Here is a 22,390-nt window from a genome sequence, read left to right as displayed (position 1 = left end):
CAATATTCAGAGAGTATCATGTGATATCGTTTATGCAGTGTTCATCAAAATTTATAGAACGCGTTTGAAAAATAACTGTAGCACATTTAAGATAATGAAATTGGCGTCATGTTTTACTCTGAGGATTTTCGATGCAACATTAGTATCACGAAATTGCAAATCTGTCATTAATCTGAACGGGACACGACAATGGAGATGGAGACAAATTCAAAATTCACAAAGTAAATTCTTCGTCATAGATATAAGACAATATTTGCATAAATCCCGAAGCCTTTGATATCACGTTTGAACTCCTTTTTTTCTTTGCCTTTGGCTTTTCAGAATAGGACATCACGAGGGTGGTAACTGTGGGTTTGTCTATAATGATATGAAAATGAAAATTTTCAGGATGCGCAATTGGAATGCGCGCTCCTGCCGCTCGCGTCAACATGGCGACGACGTTTTGATCGGCGAAATTTGTTTTCCGTGGAAATCAGAAGGAAAAAAAGACAGCAACGATGCATACATCCGATTCGATGGACCTGAAAAGTCTGTCGTCAGCGAGCGGCATCGGCGAAGGGAGTAGAGAGCGGCTTGTCGATAGCTACAGAAAGAGAACTCCACAATCATGTTTTGTCATCGTCTTCACCGTCTTCGCGGCGATCGGTGGATTTCTTTTCGGCTACGATACCGGTGTGATATCCGGAGCGATGATCCTGTTGCGGGAACATTTCCCCGGAATGACAAATTTCTGGCAAGAGCTGATCGTGGCCGTCACGATAGGCGCCGCGGCCGTCTTTGCCCTGATCGGCGGCCTTCTGAACGACTGGCTTGGACGTCGCCCGGTCGTCTTCATCGCCTCCGGAATACTTACCATCGGCGCTGTCACTGCCGGAGCGGCTCCGAGTAAAGTCGCCCTCATTGTCGGCAGACTTATCGTTGGAATCGGAATAGGTAAATATTCTTCATGTTCGGTGATTGACAAAATGTACTTTGCAAAAAAATCTCAGACCAGGTTCACAGAGGGTAAAAAATAAGCATGGTCGTTACACGTGCATATGAACTTTTCTCGTGTCTTACGTTTGATAAATTGAATCAAGGCATTTTTTTGTGGTGAATGGATGCTATTCAACTTGAGCTGGTGAGATTTTTTCATGCAGATTTTAATATTTCGTAATCTGCCAAGCATTTCCCTTAACTTAAATCCCAATTTTTATGTGTTTTTTCTCTTTTATTTCATCAACTTAGAGTCCCCAAGCAACTTTCCCGGTTTTGATTGTCCTTTAATAAACCGTATTGAGTTACTTGTGTCAAGAAACGATGTAGCTGAATAAATAATGTGCAAAACTGTATAGAATATTTGGAGTTAACAAGAATCGGGTAGCATGTTACACATCAATTGAGCAGTTACACGCAATACATTGTGATGTATCATTGAAACTCAGCAGTTCTTTTTAAAGTTTTAAGAAAAGTGTGCTACTGGTACACCAGGTAATGAAAAGTAATATTTTAACAATCTGATAAATTTCTGAACTTTCCATTTTGAGTAAGTCCGTGACCTTTATCGTTTGTCCTGGCTGCAGAGAGTTGCCATTGCGAAAACTACCTTGAAGTGTGGTTTCGTATTGCTGTAACAATTAATTAGTTTTCCGTCGTAGTTCAACCAGAAACAGTTCGATAGGATCAATGGCAACTCGCATTGCACAATGATTGGTAAATTGATCAATTATCGTTGGCAGACAGGCCATTAACGGCTAATCAGCTGTAACGAAGAGAAGCCAATGCTTGGTTGAAACTACCACAGGTGTCTAAAGTTACATGACGCCAAACACCATTCATGTAGCAATTCGCAGGGATTGACGTCATTCTCTGTGTGCTGGCATCTCTTTTCAAGCCAGTGATGTGAAAATAATCAAGCCAATTTGCGGCAGGTCGCTGCAGGACCAGGTTGTCACTGCGATCAGTGTTGGTATTTTACAGTGAGCATGCATCGATAATTTCTGCCATAAAACTCTGGCTGTGTTGTAATTCATGCATTTGATCGTATACCAACCCTTTCCTTGCCATAGCATTTTGCAAATGTCTCTCTTAATTTACATTTCTAACACCAGTAAATATATATATATATATTATATATATATATATATATATATATATATATATATATATATATATATATATATATATATATATATATATATATATATATATTAGGGTGTGCTGGATATCGCCAACTGTTTTTACAATACTTACATCCATTGCCAGCTGTGAGTAAGTCTGTAGCCTAAGACCATACATCAAATGTCCGCCCACTCTGATTACCTTTATGAAAAACTCCCCTGCTGGAGGTGAAATCTTCCTCAAGGCATTTATTCCTGGATTAAAGTAAAATGACAGAATCAGAGACATAAAGCAACTGAATAGAAAGTTATTATCCGACACAAGTTTTAAAAGCTGTGAATCATGTTTGACACAAATTTTGAGCCTTATGAATATTTTTGGTTCATTACCATGATCATAGCATTTGATAAGTTCTTATTCTGAGTGAAAGATTATGTTTTTGTGCAAAAATATTTGCGAAATAGATGCAATTATCAAGTTTTTCATCAAATGCACAAATCTTGGAGTTGATGGTGAATAAATTTGTAGTAAATCATGTGGAAGATATCTTGAGTAGCAATGAAGTCACAGTCTTGACATACATTGTGTCTTGTTGCCATGGTAAAATATATCTGTGTCATAAAGAAATTATAATGATAGTATCTCATAAATCCACCATAACTGTTGGTTAGAATTCTAAGGTAACATTAAAGACTCAAGCTGAGGTTAGAAATGCCCTTGATATTGTTACCTGTGTTGCTATGAAAGACAGAATTCTAAAAGGACCTCGGGGACATGCAGTATTTTCAGACTTTCAAATCTTGCAATATCTTTCCTGGTTTGTAGCTTGTGTAGAATCATTTTAAAACATTGAGATGAAATTGACTTTTTCTCCTGTCTTGCTTTATTGTGAAAGGTGAGAATCGAATGTGATGTTTTCCTTATCAATTAACACAGAATGGCAGCCATTTGAATTTTAATATAAATTGAGGTAATTTGCTGTTCTGATCTACGGATCTGCATGGGGAGCCTTGATATATGTTTTTGATTATAAAAGAGAGAAACTGAATGTTTCCTCGTGCAGGGATGAGCAAAAATGTTAAAACTTCTGTTTTTATGAATTTGGATAACCTAAATGGCTTTAATTTGTATTTTACCAAATAAAATTACAATGACATGACGTAGAATTTGACGACCTGTACCACTGATAATAATCATTTCCTGATATTATAAAACATAGGGCCAAAGTCCCTGAAGCTACTATAGACATGGATACAAAATTAAGTATTTCCTGACTGTATGAAATTATCTCCCTAAAGTCATCCTAGGGACATGTAAACCAAATATTAAAGCTGTCTGACCAGCGGTTTTGAAAAAACAAACGACTCAACAGTTGACAGAGCTCTGCTTTGTTATGTAGAGAATAACCTTTTGTGACACATGTATTGATGAAGGTGGATATCTTTGATAGCTCATTTAAGGATAGCCTGACCAAAAATGGAAAAAAATTCCGTAAAAATACAGATTTGCATATTTCATCAGACTATATTAGTCTATAATAGCAAATAAACGAGAGTTAATTACATTCTAATTAAAGTAAACAAGACTTGCTTAAATCAAGATTTACGTCATAATAAAACAGCATATCTGTCAGGTTACAAAGAATCTTGAGCTGGTTATCTTTTATTTTCATCCTATTAACCAAGCACATTTTAACTTTCAAATTAACATTGTAAGTAAGTTCTGTTGAATAAGTTGAGACTGTACATACTCAGAGAAAGTACACTGAAGAGACAAATGTTTGTAACTTAAGAAGTTCAAGGTCATCAAAAGCATTATAAGGAATCATATTACACTTTCATTGCACTGTTTACACAGATTGCATAATTGCTATAAATAGCACAAGGAATCTTACAGCCCAGCTTTACCATAAAAACCCTATCACTTTGACCACTCTTTAATTGACCACTCTATTTTTTTCCTCAAAAAGTAATCTTATTTTATCCTTACCAAGTCAACCATAAATGGAAATTAGAACTTTCTCTATCTCTATTTATTTGACCACCCTATCATGACAAACTATTATGAGCAATTTCTTTTAGATAACATAAATGGTGGTTCAGAATATATCAAAGTTGGGATTCAGGAAAGTTGCCTTTACATGTTTTAATCCTCCAAGATGGTAAGCATTTCACTATGAACTGTCAAAAAAAGGTGAACTTTCTGATAATTCCACACTAAAATTATTTTGGCTTTGATGATTTCCTAATTAATTCAATTATTTAAAATCATATTAATTATTTTTTCTGGGTGAATTGATAGGGTTTATACAGTACAAGAATTACAATGTAATTACAATGTAAGTCGAATTTTGACCAAAAATGACAAAAAAATTCCTTAAAAATACACATTTGCATATTTCATTACAATTTGAACAAATCTAAGTTGGGTTATCCCTAGGGACCTGTATACCAAATAACAAAGCTGTCTGACCAGCGGTTATGAAGAAGAAGATTTTTTACCAAAAACACCTTTTTTGGCATTAATTTGCCTATTTTCAACAATATCAAAAAATTGAAAAAAAGTAGTTTCTCAAAATCATATTTTTCATCTACACAACAAATATCAAATCAGTAAGTACTGCGGTTCTCAAGATATTTGAGTGGACGGACGCCTCACAAACGGACTTATACATACATGCATACATACATACATACATACATACATACATACATACAGACTGACGCCGGACGCCGGACGGATACCCATCCCAATAGCTTCTATAGACTATAGTCTATAGTAGCTAAAAATGACCATTAGATGAGTAGGATACAACCCTTGGTTTTTGATATCCATGGTAATATCCATGTCACCACAGAATGCAGATTAGCATGTGCCCTTTGACCAGTCAGTGGCAAGTTCATGATTATTGTTCATTTTTTTGTGGGTTAGTGGGGATATTCTGAATTAAAAATGTATTCACAACGAGTGTGTTAATTACCTCCATTCTCTGCAAAGATTTTATTGTAATGGTACCTTCTTGAGTTGTGTTTTGTTCTTTTTTAAGAATTTTTCCTAAATTATGAAAAGACAGGAAATCCAAATAATACCCATATTAATCCCAACCGTCTGCCTATCATATTGTAAGTCAAACCTATCATTGCAGCTTTTCAGTGTACTGCAGACAATGGTAATATAAAAAATATAAAATCACGTGTTTATAGGCTGAAATGTTGTTTAAAATGCTGACTTTAAAAATAATCATTATGATTGCAACCAAGTTCTTCATATTTTCTTCAGTGTTTTCTTCATACAGAGTTATTTTGTTCATGTGAAAAATAATGTTAAAATAATGAGAATCTTTACCATGTGCATTAACATGAAATCACTGATTGCCCCAACTTGTGCTCTGTTATGTTGTCCTGTGTTTCATTAAACTGGTAATGGAGGAAATGAATTCATAAATGAACCAAATCTCATTAAGGCTTGGCTAATTCAATCTGGCGAGTTCACTCTGGTTTACCTGGCATATGCACTCAACAAATATCTTTGTCTAATTTGATGTTTTCTCCACTGACTAAGAAACCTAAACAAGATTAAAGAAGCTGTGTTTTGCCAGTCCAATGGGCAGAACCAATCAACGTAATTGAATTATGGGTGCATTTGATAAATGTGGTTTTTGTTTGACCAGACAGTAATACCAACTAAATTCATTTGCCTTATATGAGAATGCCTTAAATTTAAGTTTTCGACTTGAAGGATTTGCCATAGGACATGTTGTTGATAGAGAGACTGAGGTAGCAAAACGTGTGCATTATTGCATTGATTAGGGAGTTATAATATATCATGGTAATAAGTGTAATTCTGTGTTGAGACATTTTTTTATTTACATATTGACATTAAATAAAAAGGAGAGAGAGAGACAGAGAGAGACAGACAGATACAGAGATACAGTGATAGAGAGCAGATATTAATGTGCTTGTAACTCATTTTCAGCCATGCCGGATGAATGTCTTTTATATTTTGAAAATTCCGAGGCTAGGGGATTTGTTAGAAAAGGCAGGACATTTGAAACTGCCTGTCCTTTACCCTGGTCAAACTTCAAATTAGTCAGTGATAACAGGAGTGACAGATAACATCTCAGTTGAAGAGCTAATTGAATTAAGAAGTACTTTTCAATTGAATTAATTTTCACAATGTCATTTATCAAATGCATAAATCTTTCTGGATGAAAAGTTGTATGTCCATAGGAAAGTCACCATACAAACATTCAGAATGCAATAGTCTCCTCACAAGATGGACTTGTCTCCCAGTTAAATTGTTCATTCACAATGCACATTGGGGTCACTGAGTGACTTACGAATCCCAAATCTGATTATTGATTCAATACATGTACTATTGAAAACAGTACATTTGACCTATTGACCCAGTTCAAAGTTCAAAGATGAGACAATGTATGATTATATGCAGTATTGCTCGATGCTTGTAGGTTTCCCACAAATGGCATTTGTGATAATTATAATTTTCAAATGCACAAATGTAGAATTATTTAAAGTGTTTTTGTAATGAGTTCAATTAACCAACTTCAGTGAGGTTTTCCAAACTGCAAAGTACCACGTTGAAGTCTATTCCTATTTCACCTTGATCTCATGGTTGTGGCAATGGTCATCACATTGTGTCATTGATCTTAAATGTGCTTTCCCCCCAGCAACTAAGACTGATTTCAAGCAATGCCTTACTTGAAAGTACAGGCTGTTGTCACACCATTTTGTGAGTTGTATATATTTTGTGAGTTTATGTGTTAATAATTATTCATGCTTGTATGTATGCTAGGAAATGCCATATCATATTGTTGTGTGAGGGAACTTTAACTTTGAATACAGGGGGATTGGGGGTTGTTGCTTTATGGGGGCAGAGTTGCTCTGATGATTGGATACATATAGTGTCTCATATAAAATGACGTTTATTGTGGCAATGGAACTTTTTTCTTGTAGCATTCCATGCTTGAGGCATAGCTCTTATGCATTCAAGAGACACACATGGTGATTACCTAATTTCACAACCGCATGTCTATAAACATGGCATGATTTCTGTCAAAACCAGTATTAGCTGACCATGCTTTCTCTGCTTTACGAGATGAATGGTGAATTTCTAAATGCCAAAGGTATAAATTGATTCTTACAAAATATCAGGGTCACAGTGGCATGGATCTTGTGTGTTGATTTTGTTTTCCTTCAAGTCTCAGTGTACAAACCATAAAACATTAAATGTGAAGTGTGATAAATTGAATGTGTGTTACAAAGAAATAATAATCTTCATGTAATTTATTTCTCCTGTGTGACATCAAATTTATGAGCACTTTCTAATGTTTTAATTTGCTATTACAGATAATTTTAGTTTTTATCATCGTTGCCAACATTGTTTCTTGCAAAAATTTTCATTTTTAAGCTGAAAAATTGTGATCTATTATAATGGAAAAATTGAAAGCTGGAATTTTTTAAAACAGAGAATATGATCGTGTTTAGGGTCATACAAATTCTCTCTGCTCATTAATTTTAATGTGTCCTTCAATAATTGAAAATTGTCTGGTACTCCAGTGTTGATTAATTTGGAATAATGGAGTAACTAATGTTACTATGTGGTCTGCCAGTCATCTTTCCATTTTTATCATACAGGTTATGTTGAATTAGCTCCACTGCAAAGAGCGATGAACTTTATATCAATCACTCAGTGTCTATCACATGCCAGCCTGCAAATACACAGTTCCAATGTCTTCAACGTTTTCTCAGAGAAAACACATAGCAAGATGCCATCCAGCTTTGTTAAAATTGTGATAAAATTAATATTAATTATAATTAAAATATGTATGTATTACGTTTGCACCCCTTCCCTTCCCCATTTAGTAGCCATGATTCAGGTATTTTTAGCTCACATTTGGTATATGCATTTATACCAAAGGAAGCTTATATAGGTTGTTGGCATTTGTACATCTGTATGTGTGTATGTAGGTATGTACAGAATCTACTCATTACATGTTGTGTAGTATTCTGCTGTTTTTGTCACATTGAAAAAAAATGTGTCGAAGAAAGAAAAAACTAAGATCTAATCTACTAGGAGATTAAAAAGGCACTAATAGGTATATTAAATTATCTGAAAAAATTCTCGTAGAGTATTTGATATTCATCAATTACTGATTGAGTGTGATCGCTTTATACCATTCAGCAGACATGGCTACTATTGAAATCTAGAATTCAAGTATTAATGATAGGTCAGTTGCTTACCTCTCAAATATTACAATACCAAAGATGGTATTCTTTATCATGTGAAGTTACAAAAAAACAAACTAGGAGACCTGAATTTAAGGTACTATGTGCCTCAAAAGTGAAAACCTTAAACTTTTGCTCGAGCTTTCCTTAATGAAACTTTCAACCATTCTCTTGCGTAAATTAAAGATAAAAGTCTGGGGCCACCATGCAAAGTTTAGTATTACAGAAACAAATTTTACTGATATTTGAAATTCAAAATGGCTTTCATCCCTGTGTTAACTCCATAGGGAAAAGTTTGATTTTCAATTTTTGAAAAACTAGGACAGTGAAAATTTTTCTTATTCCAAGAGCTTTAAAATGAGACCCTGCAAGTGGTAGACCTGAAAAGTAATGGAAAAATTTAAGAGTCCAAATATATGTCCCCAAGGCACAGTTCTACTTTAATGACAGGGAATTTTCAAGGCATTAATCACAAATCACAGGCTGACCATACAGGCTGTTCAATGACAAACTACTTTGAACAATGAACACCTAATGGCAGGTAACAATGACTTGAAAATGCCAAGGTAAAAATAACAAGAAATTTGGAGGAAAAAATCAGGAAATCTCTGATCAAAATTAATCCACATTATAAAGATTAACTTTGATCTGTGACTTCCTACTTACCTTTGATTTTTTAAAGATCAAGAATTTGATATCTCCTACACCCACATACACCTGTATAAGTGCATGATTTGTTACAAAAAGAATATCCAACCTGAGTAGCAGGGGTTTATCTGTTGTCCAGCAAGTACCAATATCTCTTACACCCACACACATGTACACCTGTACAAACTTATGATGTGTTACAAGAAGAATAATAAAGTCTGATTAGCAAGGGTTTATCAGTCGCTTGCCAAGTGCCAGAAGCTATCGGGTTTTTTGGACATCATTCATTACCTCTAATTAGGTGAACATTTGCATTCCAGTGACAAACATTAAAATTTATCAGTGGCTATTTAAATTTTTTATTAGATTTTGTGGTCTGAATTGCATGCAACCAGCAACGTTAAATTGATATACATGTACGCTGCTTAACAAGAAGGTTAGAATTCATTCATCATTGAAGGTGCTCACATCTATTGAAGTCACTTGTTTTATTCTGTGTTCAGGTAAAACAGCTGCAATAAGTGATCATTGGTAGTTTTGATGTATACATGACCATACAGCACATTATAAACTGATATTGCTTGGAAAATCACAAGCATCTTAAATCCTTGAATAGCTAATTTGAATACGGTAGAGTTTGAGTTCTTTAAAGTCACTGTGTATATGCAGAACATTTGTCAAATACCAAATTCATTTCAAAATTAACTTTCTACCAATGAGAGACTTTTATTAAAGGCAATGAAAGATGATGTAGCTTTCAACTTTTGAGGTAATTTTGAGGTTGCAGAGAGTAAGTTCATCTAGAGATGACATGTCCATTAAATTCATGAATGTTGTGGTACAATACCTATCCAGTGTACATCTGTGTATGGAGGGATTAAAACTATATTGGCATTCCCAGAGGAGGTGGCATCATCAGATACTGTGGTATTGTGTGCAGTTTGCAAAGATAGTGCTTTTCAATGATTGACTTATCATGTACAATAGAAAGTGAAAGGTCAGTGAACTGTCGTGACTGTTGGTTAGTAATAAATGTCATTTTGGATGATTTTGTATGATTGCGTAATTTTACAAGTATCATCTCTTAGTACTATATTTGTACACATAATGGTAACACTCATACATGTATAGTAAGTCTTAAAGCATTTGAATTCACACACGCATGAAATTACTGTGCCTTGGGGACAGATATTTAGACACTTGCAAATCTTACTTTATTCTTCACTCGTGTATGTGTTAATTGTTTTGACTCATTTTGAAACCTGTAGAGAAAGAAAATCATTGAGCCATGTTTTCATATTTATGATAATGTAGAACTATTTCTGTGGCTCTAACTCTTTCACCCCATTTCCCTGTCTAGAGGTCCAACTTTACCATTGAAAACAATGGAATTGGTTCAAACCACAGTGGTGAAAGGGTGAAACCCTTCTCCTTCGTAATCAGGATAATCACAATCAGACAGCAGAAACAAGAACACCTGAAGTTTTAACTCTACGGGCAAAAATCAATTTTCTGTTGCACAAATGCAAGATGATAGAAAATGCAGTTACCATCCAAAAGATTTAATAATACCCCTCATTTTACGTTCTGTTCTCAAAAAAGTAAATCAACCTCTCATAGGAAACCAGTTAATGTATAGCTGATCATCCACAAATTCAGATTGAAATGCTTTGAGCCTTACTGTGTATATCATGAGATGTACAGGGACAATAGAGGTGACTTTGTTGGTAAGATCATAAAATGTAGTCAGGACTGTATAAGCTCAATAATTACAGATAGGGAAATATGAGTTGAAAATGACTTGGTGCATTATAGACAGCGGGTTAAGTCATCAAAGAAAATAATAAATTGACAGATGTGATTGTAAAAATCATGAAAAAAGTAAGATTATGTCTTTCCAGCCACTCATTACCAGCATGAACTTCTCCTTAGTATCAATTTGTCAATAAATATTTTCTTCCCTATCACGCTATTATGATATGGAAAGAACTTCTTGAAGCTCTCCAAATTTTTTTGATATAAATTTTGTATTGTGGCCAGAAAATTGACAAAAGATCTATAAAATGACCCCCTTTGTTAGCCAGTCTTTGGAAAGGAAAAAAAATTGTGTGGGCATTTGAACACTTCATCACGAGATGTTTAGTGGGCGTTTTACAGTAGAGCTTGTTTTTGACCTTGGCATCTTTAGTGTAGATTACAGGTACTGACATTTAAACACTGAACTGCAGTGTTAGAAAGTAGTGTTTTTCTGTGAATACTCAATGTGAACCGTTCATTGTAAGCCTTTTTTTCGTCCTAATGCTTACTTAATTCACCTTGATCAACACAGCAAATACCATATCTCTGCCTCAGTCTGCCTGTCCTGTCTGTGTGTGGTTTATTTGATATTCATAGTTATTCAGTGCCTTGGTTTGGTTTGTATTGAATTTGGTGTAGAGTATACACATGTACATGCTAAGGCTGTTAATGGGAGGACTGTCGGCTTGACAAAGTAATAGATCTGTACATGCATGGTCACAGAGGAACCTGAAGTACTCACGGCATTGGCTTGGCCTGTCTTGTTCTATCAAAGATAGTGTCATATATATGCATGTATAATCTCTTCAAAGGTTGACATCAGTCAGTTCGGAACATGCACAAATTAATTCATCCGCAGAGTAGGTCTGTCTTCATGGGTTGATATACAAGATGAGAACATAGATTGAAATCTCGTGGATATAATTTTTGTTTCGGAGAAAAATCTTCAGTTTTACATTTACAACATTAAAAGATCACTGTGATTGTCCCTTAATCAGGTTTTGAAAATTATAATGAAGTAATTTGACATGATGTAGCTGTGTGGCCTTTACCATGGTGTATGAGTACTTTAATATATATACATAAATATTGCGGGAAGACAGATATTGCTGATAGAGTACCCTGAGTGTTTTATGATTTAGACAGCTTGAGTGATTTTGCGGTCGGAATATATGTAAATGCAGCCAAATATAGTCGCCCTTGATCAATATATTCTAAACTCAACGGAAGTAATGTTTTATGCTGCTTCAACAAGTCTAATTGTTCTTCCAGTCGCCATGGCAACTGATATTCCTGCTCTCTAATTACTGCTGTAATTTTGAACAGGAATTGCATCATCAGATAAGTTACATTTCTCAGAGTTTTCAATCACAAATTTGTCATTTCGCCAGATCAAAAACAATCTGGAAATTTTTTTTCCCTTATTATCAGATGATGGGAGCTAGAACACATGTTCAGATGTGTGTGTTGGAGCTTATCTGTGAAATGGATATAAGATTTGACAGTAAGTTGAACATTAGCCATTCAGAGTAGGTCATTCCCTCTGTAGCATATTACCTGTCTTGGATATTTTTGCCCACAGTAGGCCTCTCATGCATAAATGAACCCATTCTTCTGTTAATTCACACACAGAATGCTAAACCCTGTCTTGAAGGGGGCACCCAACAAAATCCATCTCTCCATCATCCACTGTGACAATTCCTTGCATCAGTTTTCACTGCCGTGGGGGAGATATATTCCACATTTAAAAATTGCATTTCGTGATTTTTAAAAGGAGCCGTAGTTTGATTGGTTTTCAGTCTGCTATATTTGATGTCTGCCGTACGAACAGTCACAGTCTAAGATGACTTGTAAAGCTTCAAAACTGTATCTCAGTGGCTTAATTATTGAGCAGTTAATGCCCGATGTAAATCAGATAATGTTTGGTGCATATTAGATATTCAGTCATCGGACCCTTAGGCCGTTATAGGGAGTACTGATTCCATGCATTTCTTAATTGCCATGATTTTGCCATATAGGAAAATTGAAAAAAGGAAAGAAAAAAACCACAGATGAATAATGCAAAGAGCAGATTGCTTTTGCCACCTGCATATCTATACCAAGACAGATTCTACAGTAAACCCGCCATCAGTTCTAATAACTCATTCTGCAGATCAGAAATTCAAAGCAACTAAAAGATTTTTTTTACTAGGTAACTGTATGTTCGGTGTTTGATGGTTGCCTTCATCTATGCTACCTTAACTGTTAATAAAGTCATCGCTATCTTAATTTCTACGTGTATTTACACTTGAATTCTAAGATTAACTTAGAGGGGTGAAAGGTCATGTACAAATATGCACAAGGCATTTGTATTTTGAAAATAGTTCAAAAACAAGGTATCCTCCAAAATTGTAATTTGTAATTTGTGTTTGATAGTGAACAATATTTTAAATTTTATGAAATGAAATTGTGGTTACACATGCATAGTTCACGTACATCGTAATACTTGCATAGTTCATGTATATATACATTGATTTCTCAGCATTTCCACTTCTCAGGGCAGTGGTTTTGGTAATTTTACATATCTTGATTCATTTTAGTCAATTGTTACTCAAATGCTACTTCAAGTTTTGCGTAGTTTTAGCATTCGGCAGATTGTTTCAAATTGATGCAGACTGTAACATACTGTATGACTTTAATGCAAATAAATTATCCATACAGTATAGCAAAAATATTGCAACATATACCATGATTTCAATTTGTGGCAACATTAAAAATCAATTTATGGCTAATTTACGGTGGAAATTTTGTATGGGTTTTATGAATATTTATACTTCATGACATCAGATTTGACCAATGGGGATCTCAAGGTGTCGACACTCATCTAGCAAATCAAATGCCACCCCATGGATATCTATTAACTACGGATGGCAACAGCCACTATGGCCATGTAGACATACATGTTTGAGCTTGCTACTGCTAGTCTGTGCACTAGCTGAGAAAGGTTTTTTAGCTCATATTTGGTTTTATATATAAATACCAAAAAGAGCTTATATGATGAGTCTAAGTGGCGTCTGTATATTTGTGGGTATGTGCGGATGTATGTCCGTAACACACAAAGGCTCCCATACCGCCAAAACTACCGTCTCAGTATTTGGTGTACAGGTAGATGTAGGGGTTGAGATGTGAATTTGTTCAAATGAACACATCAGTGTCAAAAATGTGCAAATGAGGTAAGAAAAAGCGAAATTCTGAAACAGGCTTGAAACAATCTTACTCCACTGACTTGAGTCATTTCCTGTCATTGTTTATGAACTGTTACATATTAACAGACCTGCTCAAACCATAGACAGTAGAGGGGAGGAAGACCGTCTATGGTCAAACTAGTTCAACCTTAAAATACGTTGTACTATAATTTTATGATTACAAGAGAGAATTACAAAAGTCCTAAAAAACATCCCAAATATATGTGTACTTCTACAGAAGTTAATCTGTGAACATTCAAATGGATTCATTATGCTGCTCTGATGGGCTGCATTTTGATATTTTGGAGAATCACCAAAGTATGATCTACAAGATGAACCACAGCCTGTTGACAGCAATTGATCCAGCCATTCGTTAAAAGAGGCTGGTTGTTATGGCGATGATTCCTGACAGAGAAATTGCTTTTTTATTTCCTTTTCAATAACGCAAATTCTGCTTGAAAAACTTTTAGGTGGCTGTCAGATATTTACAAGAAGGTACGTGATGTCGATGAGAACTTCAGCAGAATAATATGATCAACACTGTACACAGGTGTGTGTGCAATATGATATGCAACCTTATTAGCTCCGCTGTCAGCGACGCGGAGCTTATCAAATAGGTTTATTTTCCAACGTCGTCCGTCGTCGTCCGTCGTCGTCTGTCGTCGTCGTCCATCGTCGTCAATCATCCGTCAACAATTGCCTTCTGCTCTGAAACCGCAAGTCCAATTGCTTTGAAATTTTATATGCAGTTCACTTGGGGTGACCTCACTTAAGTTTGTTCAAATTGTGGTGATATTTGCATATTTGTATTTTTGGGGCATTTTTTGGTGTTTTTGGTAAAAAAATCTTCTTCTCTGAAACCGCTTGTCCGATTGCTTTTAAATTTGATATGCAGTTTACTTAGGGTGACTTCAGTCAGATTTGTTCAAATTGTGGTGAAATTTGCATATTTGTATTTTTAAGGCAATTTTTGTCATTTTTGGTAAAAAAATCTTTAAAAATCTTCTTCTTCAAAACTACAAGTCATATAGCTTTGATATTTGGTACATATGTCCCTAGGGATGATCTATTTCAGATTTGTCCAAATTGTGCAGAAATATGCAAATTTGCATTTTTAAGACAATTTTTGCCATTTTTGGTCAAAAAATGTTTTTTTTTCAAAAAGTACTGGTCTGATAGTTTTGAAATTTGGTATACAGGTTTCTATAGATGAACTTAGTAATATATATTGAATTTCTGATGAAATCTGTAATTTTGTATTTTTGGGGTAATTTTTGCCATTTTTGGTCAAAAAATGTGTATTTCCAAAACTGCTCATCTGATAGCTTTGAAATTTGGTATACAGGTTCCTACAGATGAACTTAATGATATTTATTGAAATTATGATGAAATCTGCAATTTTGTATTTTTGGGGTAATTTTTGCCATTTTTGGTCAAAAAATGTGTATTTCCAAAACTGCTCATCTGATAGCTTTGAAATTTGGTATACAGGTTCCTACAGATGAACTTAATGATATTTATTGAAATTATGATGAAATTTGTAATTTTGTAATTTTGGGGCAATTTTTGCCATTTTTGGTCAAAAAGTGTGTTTCTCAAAAAGTACTGTTCTTATAGCTTTGAAATTTGGTATACAGGTTTCTACAGATGAGCTAAGTAATATATATTGAATTTCTGATGAAATCTGTAATTTTGTATTTTTGGGGTAATGTTGCCATTTTTGGTCAGAAAATTTCATTCTCAAAAAACTACTCATCGGATAGCTTTGGTTGACATGTTCTTAGGGATCATCCGATGTGATATATTCAAAGTATGATGAAATTGTGTACTTTTGCAGCTTATTTTAGCCACTTTTTTCTGGCCATTGCATTGAGCTATCGAAGATTTCAACCTTCTTCATCAACATGTGTCAAAAATAGTTACTCTCTACATAAACACAGCGGAGCTATATCGGCTGCTAGGTCGCTTGTTATTCATTATTTGAAATCTTAAAATCCCAGTACGGGGAAACATATTATAAATATTAATATTTTAGAATTATACAACCACGTTGATGCAGTTGAAGATTTACCATTCAACATTTATGAGGAGCTACACTCAATTATTGTGCCATGGGTTGTGATGAACTGAATATTTACCACTGGTGGACGTACGGTTCGTCAGAGTTATGACAGCACAGTGTGTCAGTACAGCTACATGGTTGTACCAATGCAATCAAAAACCGAACTCCCATGGTAATATTGGAGATTGATTATTTCATGAGATGAAATGAAAATTTGGTACAAATTTATCATGTGACAGATAGGTATGTGCAAGAGAGAGAGAGAGAGAGAGACAGACAGACAGAGAGAGAGAGAGAGACAGAGACAGAGAGTGTGTGTGTGTTGGCTGAATATCCCTTTCAGAATACGTATATGACCTTTACAAAAGTCATTTGGAAAACGTTCATCTGTTCTGACAGACCATTGAATGACTAGCGATAAGTCTGTGATTAATGAAACATGTCAAAAGTGCATTGTGTGTTCATGGCTGTGAAATCAATCAGTGACATACGTCTATGTAAATATTGAATATTGCTAATGAAGTCGTCAAATATGGACAGATACATTTTTTTGTCATATTATTGCATAATGTTAACTTTGCTATATCAACTGTCAATTCAATAAATCATTTTTCAGATACAGCATTGTATGTGTGGGTGTTTAACTCTTATTGCTTTGGGTTTGAATTTTTTCCATTAGAAGATGCATTCATTCATTGATGTAATTACAGTAAATTATAGTTTTTTCTTCTGCCACAATAGTCCACATCTTAATGTACTTCCTCAATTAATTTCAGCTTCAGAAATGTTTATTACCAGTAATAGTTTCTAACTATAAATAATTTGTCATAAAGATCTGATTAATGATGCATAATTTATTTCAAGGACGAAATAATAAGAAAAGAAGAAAGTATAGAAGAAGAGAAGTGGATTTTTGTTTTTGATTTTTTCCCAGAGTAATGTGTGTATTCAAAATATCCACCGTCTGTGTGCTTGAACTTGTGAGAATGAACCAGAAGAAAGCCATTCTCTGTTGAATTTGGCCTTCTCCATTGTGTTGGTAATCTGTCAATCATGTTTATTATTTCCAATTTTCCAGTTGTCGCAAGTTCAACACATAAAACTTGCTTAGATCATCACTAAATGCAAAATTATGAAATGAAAAAAGTCGTAGATTATATGCTGATCAGTCTGTGTTGAAAAATTCATTGTCATTTGACTGCCTTAGCAATTCAACTGAACTGTGCTGTTTTGCTAGGAACTGAAATTTACAGTGCTTTTTAAAAATTGATTGAAGCTCTATTTACTTTACTTGCGCACTGTCCAAGGTAACTGCATCCCCTACTGACAGCAATTTCATGTTGTTAAAAAGTATACAGTACTTTCTAAAAATCAGTCAACTTTGCCATATCTAATCAGCAAACAATAACCCAATTTTTTGCCCAATGAACTCATCTATTGTTTTGTGATGCAGTCATAAGCTCATTTCAGTCTTCATTTGGCATCAACTCTGTCACTATAGCAACCATGCTAGTCATTAAATCTGCCACAGCAAGAGACACAGTGGTTCTACTGTGTCAGTGTTGAGCCAATGGTAAAGTAATGTGACATCAATGGTGCACCAACATAACACTGGGACAGGTGTGATGTATGGCTGAATGATAGACGCAAGGATTTTGCACACACTGTCACAGTAAAACCAGTTTCCAGAATAGGCATGTTCATAGAATGATAACAGAAACAAAACGGGACAAGTAATCAACAGGTGGTCAAAGGTCAAATGTCAAACTTTGACACCAAAATCATTTTCCTCATTTTCTCACCATGTTCTATTGTCAGATTGAGAATACCGTTCTCTTGCCGATCCCATGGATTGATAGACAGTCAAACACTATGCTCTGGATGTAGACAGTAAAGAGGGAATGGTTCATAGTTCTGTACAGCACCATCATCGTGTTAAAAGAGATCTCTTTCTGAAACATCCTGTATAACATTTTACCTCATAATGCCACTCAATGGTCCCCACATAATGTGTTGTACTGTTTATCCTTGGAGAAAAGCCGGTTGTCATGGTGATATGCAGTGTGTCTCTTACGTGTGTGCTTTAAAACGCTTGCAGCAAGAAAGTAACCCTTTATCATGAAACAGCGATGATTTTCCCATGTTTTCACTGTCAAGAAGCTGATTGTATTGGGCATTAGACATAGACATGTTACCCCTGGTGTTTTCACTGGCCAGTTGGCAGTTGAATGTCTTGTCTAGGGCTTCCAATTGTAATATTTTTAACGCAGATTTGTACATGTATATGGCCAGAGCACTGCAAAAGGGGTTTGGAATGGGCCACCCCGTTTTGGAAAAATCGTTACATATGCTCATTAATGCACAAAATAATGCATTAGCATAACATACTAATATGTAAATTAGGTATCATTGTGTAAATTAGCCAACCCTGTATTTTCTCAAGCAGTGTACTTAAAACACAAAGCATTGTCAGGACTTTCTATTATCACTTATTCCATCTACTGGCCTTGAATGACTGCAAGATAAGTACAAAACTTCAGATCAACTGACTTTGTAGATTTTATTTTCACTTTTCAATGTTCAGGACAAAAAGTTTTACTCACATTGTTCCTTGGCAAAAACATTTACTGATGAATGTGGTCTAGATATGTAAAATGCTGTACTTTGAGTCAATGGTCATCTGATAAAACCATATCAAAGTATCAATGTATGCGAAAACATCAACATATAAAAAAATGAATATGTTTATAGCTGTTTTTTAAAGAGATTGTCACATGTATAAAAGATCTGCTTCAGCCCTTGACGAAAATCTCCATTTTCGAAATACACCATTAAAAGAAATTTTCTTGCCATCTGCAACCTACACAATAAATCATCCATGATTTCAGCACTGCATGAACTTTCCTAAATTGATTGATTGATTAATTAATTAATGTAAATTATATCAGTTAATTGGAATGTCTTTGTCTGGAAACTGGCCAGCATATTGGTTTTGCTCCACTGCAATTAAGTATTCAGATAATTTTGCTCATAAATCTGTCAGTTTCTGCAATTCATCCTACATGATGACAGATGAGCTGTTTTATTCAGCTTTTCCAGTCCAATATCCAACCCTATACAGATAATACCATTATAACATCATTAATAATTTACATGCATGCAGGATCTCAAGCAGGCAGGCCCAGTGTGTAAGGTTCCATGGTATCATACAGCATCGATAAAAGAAGCCATTTTTGGCTCTTTGCTGATGTATTGCGCATTACTTTCATTTGTTACACAGACTGGTGTCTAAGGTGCTCCAAGGCAGTAGATCGATAGAAAGCCTTAGGATGTTTGTTTGTCCTTGATGATTTTTGTTATCAGTACATAAACCATGCATTGTATCTGATGTGATGCTGACTGAATGGCATTTCATGTTGATCCATGACTATCTTGTCCCATGTGTCGTATTTTGGAATTAAAGTGCAGGTAGCAGAAAAGCTTGCTATTAATACAGAGTTTGTATGACATGCCAACGCAGAGCTTTTCTAAATAAATGGAATGACAAGAAAGTTCAGTTATTCAGAAAGAAAATCATTTAAGATGTTGTATTTTGATTCTTCTAAATTTGCTTGTTTTGCAAAAATGTAATTCGGTCTCCTTCAGCCGTGTCACTGGAAATGTGAGTGACAGGGTTACCTGTGAACACCAGTGTGTACGCATATATGGAATTTATATTTCAACTTTTGTTTTGCCTTTGTCTCGGTGGTGGTGGTGGTGGGATTACCCTGTGTGGAAATTTGGGAGGAGGGGGGTTAGCCACTTTTTTAATGTCTGCAAAAATTTATCCAGCTGAGATTCTGCCATTGACTAGCATTATTTGTCTGTGAATTAATTTATTGGTTTTATGATGTGTGGAGTCAATAATGTTTTCATGTGTTGTATATTGATTTCTTTTAAGAATGAAAAAGTCAGAGATATCTTTCATTTTTTTGTAGAAGCAAAATTAAATTTTTAAAAGTAACATTTGAACATATATATACAACATGAATATCCAATATGTGGCATGACATAAAAAGCAAACTTTCTGGTCCTTTTGTCAGAAATGGAATCTTTTATTGACAACACCTTATATTCTTTGGCTGTTTTAAAAGGAGTCTACATTGCAAAGATTAGTTCCATTTCAGTCCTTATCAGTGAAAAAGTGAAGTGTACTGAGGTCACCGTGAATGATAGCGTTGATGTGTATTTTCCTCTGCATTAAAGGCAGTCATTTCCGAACTTCAACAAAAGTGTGGAAATTACCTGACTCGCAAACACTGCACTCTTGTATTAAAGGCAACTTCTAAGTACCGCCGTGGACTGTTGAAATTTATGAGAGTTTCATGGGTTTCTGTCACTGTGGTTCATCTCTGGAGATGATGATACTGCTTTTGTGTGAGAGATTTGTATCTCTGAGCAAATGATGAAGTCGTGAGCGTGCTGACGTCAGCTCTTATTGGGGAGATTGTTGTACAAGGTACTTTCATCTCGGGGGCCTCAAGGAGAACGTTTAACTTTTAATGATTTGTCTCTGTTGGGATGGTAAATTTCAAAATGGGTTGATTATCTTGGAAAGTTTTGAAAAAAAATGAAGGAAGTCAACAAATATTCTATATTCATCACTCGAGCCATTTTATCTTGGATGTTATACCAGAAGTTCCAAACATTAAGTTATCATGATTGCAGTAGCGCATGTGTTCACAGATGTATTCTGTCTAAGTGAAAAACATCTTGATGAACGTCATTCTTCTGTGCTGTAGTGATTGTTGCCATGGGAATGGCCCGTTCCCCATACTTGAAGCTTCAGACAATGAGATAACTGTACATGAAGTTTGAATTTAGCGATCCAGGCACCGACTTGCGATGACATCAGCGTCATTTGAAACACTCAGATGTCTCATGACAGAGACTTAGAATAGGGGAAGATATTCAGAATGCTGTGAGTATACATTTATGACAGATACATGTAAACTGGTCAAAAGTTGTAGGTTTCGATGCGTGTAGTTCTATTAGAAATATGGTATTGTTCAGTCTTGCTGCATTCCAACAATAACATCACACATTTGCTGAAATTTGTTAAAGTTTGGAAATGTATTGGTGCTTCGATCGTAAAGTAATTGCTCAGCCAAAATTACTTTAAGCAATGACTGTGCTTCAGAAGGTTTAGTGGTTTTAGCATATACATGTAGGAATTAACTGTCAATTGTGTGTATACAATTTTAAATATCAGTCAATCAATCAATCAATCAATCAAATAATTTATACAGGGCCATCATCCTATCATCATCCTCAACAGCTATGAAGCAAACACTTCAGTAAATAAGTAAGTTTTAAGTATAGGATAAAGCCCGAGTACGAGGGCTCTTCTGGTATATAAAGTCCAACCCAATGATAAAATGTCGAGGCCGCAGGCCGAGACATTTTATCGTAGGGTTGGACTTTATAAACCAGAAGAGCCCGAGTATGAGGGTTTTATCCGACTTAAAAACTATCGCCCCTAACTGATATATTTTCGTTTTCAATGTGTCTACGTCAACCGTCCCCTTTGTCAATGTAACATGTTTAGGATATGAATTAAAACTTTTATTTGTGAAATAGCCTTCCAATGTAATGGAACATCCTATAAATGCCCTAGGGCACATTATATAAATGCTTTAGGGCACAGCAGATTTTGTGTTGCAGCTGGTTTCCGCTGTGTTACCAAATTTGAATATTAAAACGTACCAGATGTCTACAGAATATGACATGTTCACTTTTGATTGGACAGTACTTTACTACGACGCTGTCATTTGTTTCTGGAATTTGGTGACCAAGGCTTTATGAGTAGATAAAACACCCTGAATTGAGCACTCTGATTGGTCAATCAACAGTAGATGGTTTTTAAGGTTCCTTAAATGAATTTAGCAGCTGAGGGCTTTTGTCCAAGTTCAAGAAAAAGTTTGTTCCACAATTGAGGCACACCCCATGATAGTGCTGGGCTATTGATTATGATTCCAGATTGTAGCTTGGTTCCTTCAATGGTCTGACACTTGTGGGAGCTCATTTTAATGCTCTTTGAGAAATAAAGTTTCACCATCTTAGTTTTGTGAAAATCGAATGGAAAATTTAATTTCAGGGGATGGCAGCCATTTTGAATTTCAAATATTGATAACTTTAAGGTGACTTTTCTCTCTTGAATCAAAATTTTCATGGTGACTCCCCATTTTATTCTTGATTTTGAAAGAGAACGGTTGAAACTTTCCTTGAGATACATTTGAGCAAAAGCTTAAGTCTTTCACTTTTGAGGCGCATAC

General features: G+C 35.1%; 1 protein-coding gene across 9 annotated transcripts in view; it reads left to right on the top strand.

Annotated features, from left to right (window-relative positions):
• The window catches only part of LOC139135392 (proton myo-inositol cotransporter-like), a 51,725-nt gene that overhangs the window by 5,191 nt on the left and 24,144 nt on the right, over positions 1–22,390 (top strand). For 2 of the 9 annotated variants that reach the window (XM_070702760.1, XM_070702759.1), the window contains exon 1: positions 410–933. The exons of 5 other annotated variants lie outside the window; for them this stretch is intronic. In XM_070702760.1, coding sequence (XP_070558861.1) covers positions 498–933 — 436 coding nt within the window. In that variant the 5' untranslated portion in view covers positions 410–497. Of the gene's footprint in view, positions 1–405; positions 934–22,390 lie in introns of those variants that run through there. 2 more of the 9 variants (XM_070702765.1, XM_070702766.1) reach the window with 2 other exon arrangements.

Source organism: Ptychodera flava, chromosome 6 (genome assembly GCF_041260155.1).
Source record: "Ptychodera flava strain L36383 chromosome 6, AS_Pfla_20210202, whole genome shotgun sequence".
NCBI classification, from domain to species: domain Eukaryota; kingdom Metazoa; phylum Hemichordata; class Enteropneusta; family Ptychoderidae; genus Ptychodera; species Ptychodera flava.
This window is presented reverse-complemented; position numbering and strand designations above follow the sequence as displayed.